Source organism: Littorina saxatilis, linkage group LG14 (assembly GCF_037325665.1).
Source record: "Littorina saxatilis isolate snail1 linkage group LG14, US_GU_Lsax_2.0, whole genome shotgun sequence".
NCBI classification, from domain to species: domain Eukaryota; kingdom Metazoa; phylum Mollusca; class Gastropoda; order Littorinimorpha; family Littorinidae; genus Littorina; species Littorina saxatilis.
Genome location: NC_090258.1, coordinates 14,590,852 through 14,600,771, shown reverse-complemented (window position 1 = coordinate 14,600,771; position 9,920 = coordinate 14,590,852). Strand labels below are relative to the sequence as shown.

The window sequence follows — 9,920 nt, the reverse complement described above, 5'->3', positions numbered from 1 at the left end:
ACCCACGGACATGTATTACGGAGAAAACTCGGGATAACCGGATGTTTAGCATTACGTCAATATGCTAGGATTCATATGACGTCATGACGTATCATGCTTGCCTAGGTAGATTGTATGTTCGAAAGTCTGACTTCTGTTGTGAATTCGCGTGGTGAAGACAGCGGTAAATCTGTAGATGATAAGAGAACAAGGATTGTCTCAGAAGAAACGACTAAATGTTTCAGACCGGTAACTTCATTTCAACATTGCACTATAGAATGGACGTTCTATGTGACAGGAGAGTTTGCTGATTTTGTGTTAAACATTGGAGAGATCGTCTGCTAGAATCAGAGATAGGTCGCTTCAGATTGCAGCTTCTGGAAATTTGCAAGGTTTGTTGCCTGTTAAAGAACTGGATTTTACACGTAATGTATGTCATGTACAGTAAGCAACAACAAAAACACACACAAAGCAAATGGCATCGTCTGTCGACTAGTCACAAAAACAAACCTGGCGAGGTATGCGTGTACTTTATACACGTCAGCCATTGTTGTTACAGTTTTGAGTCAACGTTGTATTCTTCCGCAACAGGGCCCAATCGTCTGGGTTTCAAATGATGTCATGTTCTAAAAATAAATTCTAGTATTGATTATTTTTTAGCCCTCTTTATTCTTACTTCGAATAATCCACGTGTGATTTTGGTGTAATCAAAGTAGTTCGTTCTAATTTCTCACTTGTCTAAAAATAATCAACTAGATTTAATCCACCCCTCGGTTGCATTACAGGAGTTGTATAAATGAATTTTAGTGCCATGGGTTGTACATCAATACTTCAGAGGGGAAGTGGGGTATTTAGTGTGGAGTTACGAGATAAGAAAAGCCGAATGCGAAAGTTTGTGTCAGTCGGCAACTCAGCTCACACAGGCACACACAAACGGCTGTTCCGTTTTACTCCCCTGTTTGTACTACATCTTTCAACTTTGGGCATTTTGTGGTGTTTAGGGACAGAAAATAATTAGTTTAGTCCTGTTTCATCGGGAAGTTAGCAGAAAAGGGTGTGCTATCGACATTTGTAAAGCTGAAAAACATTCCCGAGAAGAATTTCAAGTTGTCAGTGTACTGTTGTCGATCAGTGAAACAGATGGGTAAACCGGAACCATGCGTCTTTGTTATAGACAATATGCTTTTGGATATTGGCAAAAATGGCCGACTTCCGTAGCATTATGCTTTGATGATCGGAAGAGACCATCCAATCACAGCCCCCGAATTCCCCCACGTACGTGTCCATCAGCTATATTGTGACATGTTGTCTGATGTTGTGATATATGTAGGCTATACATCACACATTCATGAAGGGTTCTATGTTTACGTATTTCATCCCTTTAATAGTTTTACTTTTAGCATTCTGCGTTTAGAATTATGACATTTATTGTTGATATTTGCCTCGGATTCATGTGACACAACACTTCCACAGCCAAATAAACAGAGGTATCTCCATAAGTCGTGTAGCGTCCACTGGCTATTGACGGGACCGGTTTGGATGGATTGGAGAATAATGTTCCTACAGGTCTTTTTGTGTGTGAATAGTTGTTGTTGTTGTTGCTACATTATCTAGAACATACATTGTATTTCTATTTTATTTTCTTCAGGTTGATGGCTATCACGAGAAGTTTCTGTCTGAGTTATTGAAGGAACAACTGCTGAACAATACACTGCTTGTGTTCATGAGTGATCATGGCATGCGGTACGGACACTTCAGAAAGACTCCAATGGGGAAGTGAGTCCGTCTTTCTCTCTCATTCTCTCTCTGAATTTCTCTCTCTCTCTCTCTCTCTCTCTCTCTCTCTCTCTCTCTCTCTCTCTCTCTCTCTCTCTCTCTCTCTCTCTCTCTCTTCCACTCTCTCTCTTACTCTCTCTCTCTCTCTCTCTCTCTCTCTCTCTCTCTCTCTCTCTCTCTCTCTCTCTCTCTCTCTCTCTTGGCGCGGACATTACCATGTCGGCTGTGGGATGGAAATAGTGAGAAATTGTTCATTCCCCCCAATCTCCCCATCACAATGAACTTCTAAGTTTTGGCGATTACACTTTCTGACTGACTTCTGACTTCTCTCTCTCTCTCTCTCTCTCTCTCTCTCTCTCTCTCTCTCTCTCTCTCTCTCTCTCTCTCTCTCTCTCTGTCTCTCTTCTTTCACCAGACACAAGCAACAAATATCCCCCTCCCTGGCATTTACATCCTGTCAATATGTTGCTGGACAGGTTTGAAGAGATGCGTCCATTACTATTCCTTGTGTTTCCGGAGTGGTTTATCCAAGCCTACCCTCATCTGATAGATAGCGTTCAGAATAATGCAGCGCGCATGACAACTCCTCTCGACTTGCACTTCACTCTGCGTGATGTTCTGTTCCTGAACAATGTCGACAACTACACAAAACGACCCGTTGGCGAGCATGGAATCAGCTTTTTCAAAAAGGTTGTGTATTTTTCTAAACGTTTTCTGTGATAGTTTTTTCCCCTTGGTACCCGAGCAGAGGTGACTAGAGGAGGTGGGGTGGTGGTGTGGAGGCGTACATATATTTGTGTCTTTTTGTGAGGGCAAGGGAGGGACTTTTCTCCCCTGAAGCTTGGATAAATGCACTTGCACACAAATTAAAAGACGCACATACATAGTGCTAGATCTAACCACACAAGTTTAGCGGGGCTCAACATAAGTGTGCAAGAAAGATTGAGTTAGGGCCCCAGATATGTGAGGTTTATTGTTATATGACAATTGATTAGAACACCATTTTTGTGTAAATCCACTTCGGTTTCGACTGCACGGGAGGGGGGGGGGTGTGTGTGGGGGGGGGGGGGGGGGGGGGCAGTAGGTTGACTGCACATGCAACATTGAACCGACTACATACATAGACAACTTGTCAGCGATTTTGTGCCTGGACAAACTTTGGCGTACATTTTCCATACCAGCCTTGGGATTTATGTCAGCTGTAATTAAACGCTTCGTTTCGCAAAGTTTCTGTTAAAGAGTTATATCATATTTGTTTTCATAATCTATTACATGATCTTTTTTTTTACATGTTTGTTTTCTTCGGCCTTTCAGATACCTGAGAACAGAACATGCGTGGACGCAGGCATCCCTCTCCCGTACTGCGTGTGTTTGACAGAGCGCCCCCTTCTGTTACATTCACCCATAGCTCTGAAGGCGGGCATTGCACTAGTGAAGGCTCTGAACACAGCACTTACTGAAGCTAATGTCACAGATGTTTGCCGCACATTGAAGCTTTCTGGTCTTGTGAAAATTATGAAACTGGAAGGAGGTGGGATGTATTTGAAAAGTTTTTGCAACGGTCAGAATGTGAATCAGAACTGGTTCAAATTGTATCGTGTGACTGTCGTTGTAAAACCTAACGAAGCATTGTTAGAAGGTTACCTCGTCAAGTGTGGCAACTCCATGGACTTTCAACTTCGAGGGGACGTAAGCCGGTTAAATCTTTACGGCAAGACTTCGCATTGTGTGTACAACCCACTCTTGAAGAAAATATGCTACTGCAGAGAACAGATTTAGTCATGCTAAGTTCTTGGAGAAAATATGCTACTGCAAAGAACAGATTTAGTCATGGTAAGTTCTCGACGAAAATATGCTACTGCAGAGAATAGATTTAGTCATGGTAAGTTCTTGAGTAAAATATGCTACTGCATAGAACAGATTTAGTCATGGTAAGTTCTTGAAGAAAATATGCTATTGCAAAGAACAGATTTAACCATGGTAAGTTCTTGAAGAAAATATACTACTGCAAAAAACAGATTTAGTCATGGTAAGTTCTTGACGAAAATATGCTACTGCAAAGAACAGATTAAGTCATGGTAAGTTCTTGACAAAAATATGCTACTGCAAAGAACAGATTTATATTAGTCCTGGTAAGTTCTTGAATAAAATATGCTTCTGCAAAGAACAGATTTAGTCATGGTAAGTTCTTGACGAAATTATGCTACTGCATAGAACAGATTTAGTCGTGATAAGTTCTTGAAAAAATATGCTACTGCATAGAACAGATTTAGTGATGGTAAGTTCTTGAAGAAAATATGCTTCTGCAAAGAACAGATTTAGTGATGGTAAGTTCTTGAAGAAAATATGCTACTGCAAAGAACAGATTTATTCATGGTAAGTTCTTGAAGAAAATATGCTACTGCAAAAAACAGATTTAGTCATGGTACGTTCTTGAAGAAAATATGCTACTGGAAAGAACAGATTTAGTCATGGTAAGTTCTTGACGAAAATATGCTACTGCAAAGAACAGATTTAGTCATGGTAAGTTCTTGAAGAAAATATGCTACTGCAAAGAACAGATTTAGTCATGGTAAGTTCTTGAAGAAATTATGCAACTACAAAGAACAAATTTAGTAATGGTAAGTTCTTGAAGAATATATGCTACTGCAAAGAACAGATTTAGTCATGGTAAGTTCTTGACGAAAATATGCTACTGCAAAGAAAAGATTTAGTCATAGTAAGTTCTTGCTGATTTGGAATGTAATTCGGTTTTGTTTGTATGTGTTTTTGTGTAACATTTTATATTATTCTGAACAGTGTCTGTTTTCGTCACAGTCAGTAAAAATGTGACTCATTCAGATCAGCTTTTCAAGTATTAATCTTAAACAGTGAATGAGTACACATAATTTACGCATTAAACAAGCATAAAGCTTCTGGTTTGGGCCATATAACCAAATCAGCTAGAGCGCTGTTGACAAGATATAAGAAGCAATTAGATGGAAGAAATCTTAAAATAGACTGCAAGAGTAAGCGAGAGTCAAGCGAACCAGTCTCCTGCTTCAACATATTGTTCAACAAGGGCACGAGCCGCTCAGGTTAGAGCTCGCGCTAAATGTGTCGAGGAAAGGGAGAAAAACACAACATATTTTTTGGGTTTGGAAAAAGCACGTGCAAATGCAAAGGTTATGGATCGCGTGAAAGATGATGAAGGGAGAGTGTGTACAGATCAAAAACAAATACACAGTGTGCAAAAAACATATTTTATGAATTTATATAAAAAGAAAATACATACAGAAGATAATGTTGGTAATGTTGATGATTTTTTGCAAGGCTGCAGCGTTCCTTCTCTTTCTGACGAAGAGAAAAACATCTGCGAGGGTCCTTTAACTGCTAGTGAACTGTTACACGCACTAAAACAAATCAAAAATGGTTCTTCCCCGTGAGTATATTTATATTACGTTCTTTTTCAGCAGCATTTGATAATGGTAGCTTGTCTGCGTCTCAAAGAAATGCTGTTATTGTGTTAATTCATAAAGGTAAAAACCTTCCTAGAGATGAATAAAATAATTGGCGTCCAATTTCATTAACCAACAGTGATTATAAATTACTGGCTAAGTGTTTGGCTCTACGCATGAACAAAGTTGTACATAATGTGATTAATCCTGATCAGGTTGGATATATTAAAGGGAGGCGAGTATCATCTTTATGAAGATTGATTGATGATGTTATAGATCAAAGTAATGTGCAAGATAAACCAGGTCTTTTGGTTACCATTGACATGTTTCATGCATTTGATTGTATTTCAAAAGACTTTATGATTAATGTTTTTAAAAAATGTGGGTTTGGCCCGGAGTTTGTAACTTGGGTCGAAGTTTTAATGAAAGATGCCAAGAGCTCTGTTAATTATGCAGGCTGGTTGTCTGATTATTTTCCAGTGGAGTCTGGAATTCGTCAGGGATATCCGTTCTCGCCTTTAGCCTTTGTTTTGGCAATTGAGTTATTAGCCATTAAGATTAGGCAGAGTAAGCATGTTAAATATATTTCGAATTTGAATTGTTTTAATGATAGGTTTTTGGATGATATGTTAAAAATTGCTTTGTATGCTGACGATGTTACGTTATTTTTGAAAAGTGAAACGGATTTAAAACATGCCTTATTGATTTTTGATTCTTTTTATTACGTTTCCGGATAAAAGTTGAATTTGTGAATATGTCGAAATGCAAAGCCATGTGGTTAGGAAGTCAGAAACATTGTCAAGACACCTTTTATAATTTTAAATGGAAGAAAAAATTACAGATTTTGGAAATTTATTTTTGTAATGACAGATCAGCCTCTGATGTTGAGGAAAATTGGACAGAGCGAATTACGTCTGTTAAGCGCTTGATTTTGGCATAGGAGAAAAGAAATTTGAGTATTATGGGTAAAATTATTGTAATTAAAACGTTTTTGATTTCCCAATTTGTTTATTATATGCAGGCTTTTGTAATCCCTGATAATGTATTAGCAGAAGTTAATAGATTGTTGTTTAGATTTGTATGGAAAAAGAAAGAAAATAATAAAAAAAAAAGCATTTGAAAAGGTTAAGAGGATAATATTGTGTAGTGATTTTGAAAATGGTGGTTTAAATATGATTGATTTGAAACATATGCAGCTTTCCTTTTTATTACAATGGGCTGTCAGACTGACATCCCGCGAAGTCACAGATAAGTGGAAATATGTGCCAAAGTCAGTGTTTTCAATGTACGGCTCAAATTGTGAATGTTTTTATTCAAATGTTGATTTTCGAAGATTAAAAGGGAATGAACTTGTCAAATCCAAATTTTGGAAAACTGTCTTGAAAACCTGGCTTGTTAACAATGTATGCATTGATGATAATTTATTTAATCCGCTTTTATGGAATAACCAATATTTTGTTTATGCTGGAAATGTACTGTATTTTGAAGATTGGGCAAGAAAGGGTCTTGTTAGCGTATATGATGTTTTATATAGAAACGAGTTTGTTTCCTATCAGTTCATTTGTGATGTTTTAGGAAAATCCCCACATAGAATTTTGGAATATAACATGGTTCGTGCTGTTGTTGTAAATGTTATTAATAAGATGATGGACGGAAAGGAAGAAATTGATTTGATGGATATCCCCTCATATCGTGGTAAGAAAGTACACAACGCTCAACAGTTTAGAAAAGAATTAGTAAGCATGAAACTTGTTGAACCGTGTGCAATTGGATTTTGGAGGAGGTAATTTAATTATGAAATTGACAAGAAAGATTGGCTGATGAGTTTTGAATCGATTAAAGAGACAAGGCTACGAGTATTACAATGGAAATTACTTCACAATATTTACCCCACAAATATTATGTTATGTAAAATGAAAGTTGTGGAGGACAATATTTGTTCGCACTGTAGTAATAGCATTGACTATATAGAACACTTTTTTTCTTTTGCCCAGTGGTGCTTGAGTTTTGGAAACAAATTGAATTTTATATTTGGGTACATTTGGATAAACAGATAAGGTTAACAGTGCATGAAATCATGTTTGGAGTTAAAAATAAAAAAAATGCATGCAACTCTGTTGAAAGAATTAAATTGTATGATTTTGGTTGCTAAAATGTGCATACGTATTTATAAGAAAACCAAGGCTTCAATGCCTCTTTTTGTTATATTCGAAAGGCAACTGTAGATCAGAAATATTTATTTTTGATTAAAAAGTTCAATAATTTTTTTTTTAAATAAAAATAAATATTGTTCAACATTTTTCTCGCACGTATCATGGGGACCCCTATCATGGCGGATGCACTTGTATACCATTCAGACGTAGTCAGTATTAGAGGACAAGTCATTACTCGACTCAAGACTCAAGACTCAACATTTTACTTTTCTTATAAAATCAAGGAAAATTGCCATGCAGTATCGGGGGGTTACAGACATGAAATACATCACATTTACTAAGAATAAAGAATTGCACTAAAAACAACAACAACACTAAAACATATCACATTTACTAAGAATTGAGAGTTGCACTAAAATACATCTGACATTTTCTCACCGGACACACACACACACACACACACACACACGCACACACACACACACACACTCTCTCTCTCTTTTTCTTAGTTAAACTTAAAACCAATGAAACATGGAATAGCTGGTGTTGAAGAAGAACTTGTCAACCAGGTGAAAATCCTTGATGAAACATCCACCAGATTTGGGATAGAAATCAACGAGAACAAAAATACCAAAGCTGACGACAAACAACACAGAACCAATCAAGGTGAAGATCACAGTCAGCCGACAAGATCTGGTTTCTGTGGAGCAGTTTAAATGTCCGAGGGACATCATCAGTGAAGACGGTTTGAAGACCAAAATCCTGGCAAGAAATGCACAACGTACAGGAGCAGTACTGAATTGAATTGAATTGAACTTTATTTAACAAGGATTAAGATTTAAGGCTACGCCTTTTCTCACCTTTTTCTGACAAAATACAAGAACATCAGTCTCAGATCCAAACAGAAGTTAGGCTACTCTACAGAAAAGCAAACGTACAAACCGACAGGCACACACACACACACACACACACACACACACACACACACACACACACACACATACACACACACACGCACACACACACACACACACACATACAGTATTTTGTTTACACATCACACTCAAAATCCAATTTTAAGTAAAAACCCTGCTCAAGTTGATAAAAATGCAGATCTACATTTTTCTCCAAAAAAAAGTGTAAAGCTATGTCATTGTACTGTATGCTATTAAACATGTGTACGTTCATTACGCCTTTTGTACCAACCTTTGCGAATATGTGTGTGTGAGGGGGGGGGGGGGGGCGTGTGTGCATTAGTACGCACACGTTTGTGTGTGCGTTTGTGTGAGGTGATGTTCGTGTGTGAGTGTGTGTGTACGTGCGTGCGTGCGTGTGTGTGTGTGTGTGTGTGTGTGTGTGTGTGTGTGTGTGTGTGTGTGTGCCTGTCGGTTTGTACGTTTGCTTTTCTGTATGTCTGTCCCTCTCTGTCTCTGTCTGTCTGTCTGTCTGTCTGTCTGTCTCTCTCTCTCTCTCTCTCTCTCTCTCTCTCTCTCTCTCTCTCTCTCTCTCTCTCTCTCTCTCTCTCTCTCTCTCTCTCTCTGTGAATTTCAGAATGTGTAGTCGATTTTAAACAATTTAAGATATTGTTAAAAAGAATATTATCAGGTTAGACAAACCCAACAATGTTTACACGCAAAGAACAAATAAAATAAAATAAAAATGATAACAAAGTTCTCGCAATGCTCTACCTCATATTCTGTGAAATTGTACTTCTAAACCTTTCTTCGCATTCATGTTGAAAAAACACATCTTTTTATCGTTATGTTTTGTATTTTCGTTGTGTGTGTGGTTGCGTAAGCAAGCAGTCAGTTTTTGACGACGTTTTTAGTGTATTTATGGTTGTCAAAATGACGTTTTGGACACAGCGTGTATGGATTTTCCATTGAAAAGAAAGTACGAAAGGATGTATACCACGCTATATCACGCCGCTCCAAAGTACGATATATCACAGTATACCACGTCGCACCTGGTATTGATTCGTAAAAAGAGACAGTAGGCCTATGCTGTCAAATGTTCACACAAAAGCCGTAGTTATCGCAGTCTTTGGTCAGGTTTATTTCAGTAGACTTAAAAGCCATATGTACTCGATGACTATACACGCTAATTGCTTTACCAACAGCTGGAGACATGCTTAATTAAGTTCCCTGCAAGATATTGTGGTCTAGGACCCCTTAAATGTTGAGATATTTGAATTTTTATTTTGATCTAGATCGTCCTATTTATAGATTTGCCAACAGAGGGAACGTTGACGCAAGGGAAATAACTCCGCGTCTTTGTTGACATCCTCACTTTTTCAGAGGCCAGAACAAGCTGTAATGCATGTATATGGTCCGCGCATGGCGACATATCGTCATTACATGGTCTTATGGTGCGTTTGACATCGATTATGGGCAAACTACACTTTGTAAACACGGGAGCGCGTACATATGCCTTTGAAGAGGTGGCACGGAGTTTTCATTCAAAATCGTTCCATGACATGATTTGGGTTTTTAGCATATTTAGGTATTTTGAACACCCTAAAATAGCTGCATGATGTTTATTTTGTCAATTTCATCTTCTTTTTTGCAATAAAGTG

General features: G+C 37.9%; 1 protein-coding gene across 1 annotated transcript in view; it reads left to right on the top strand.

Moving 5' to 3' along the window:
- LOC138947217 (uncharacterized) overlaps positions 1 to 7,304 on the top strand; it is a 69,479-nt gene extending 62,175 nt beyond the window's left edge. Inside the window, exons 7-9 of the mRNA XM_070318654.1 lie at positions 1,628 to 1,755; positions 2,232 to 2,445; positions 3,070 to 7,304. Of these exons, the coding sequence (XP_070174755.1) occupies positions 1,628 to 1,755; positions 2,232 to 2,445; positions 3,070 to 3,534 (807 nt within the window). The 3' untranslated portion in view covers positions 3,535 to 7,304. The remainder of the gene's footprint in view (positions 1 to 1,627; positions 1,756 to 2,231; positions 2,446 to 3,069) is intronic.
- The last annotated feature ends 2,616 nt before the right edge of the window (positions 7,305 to 9,920 follow it).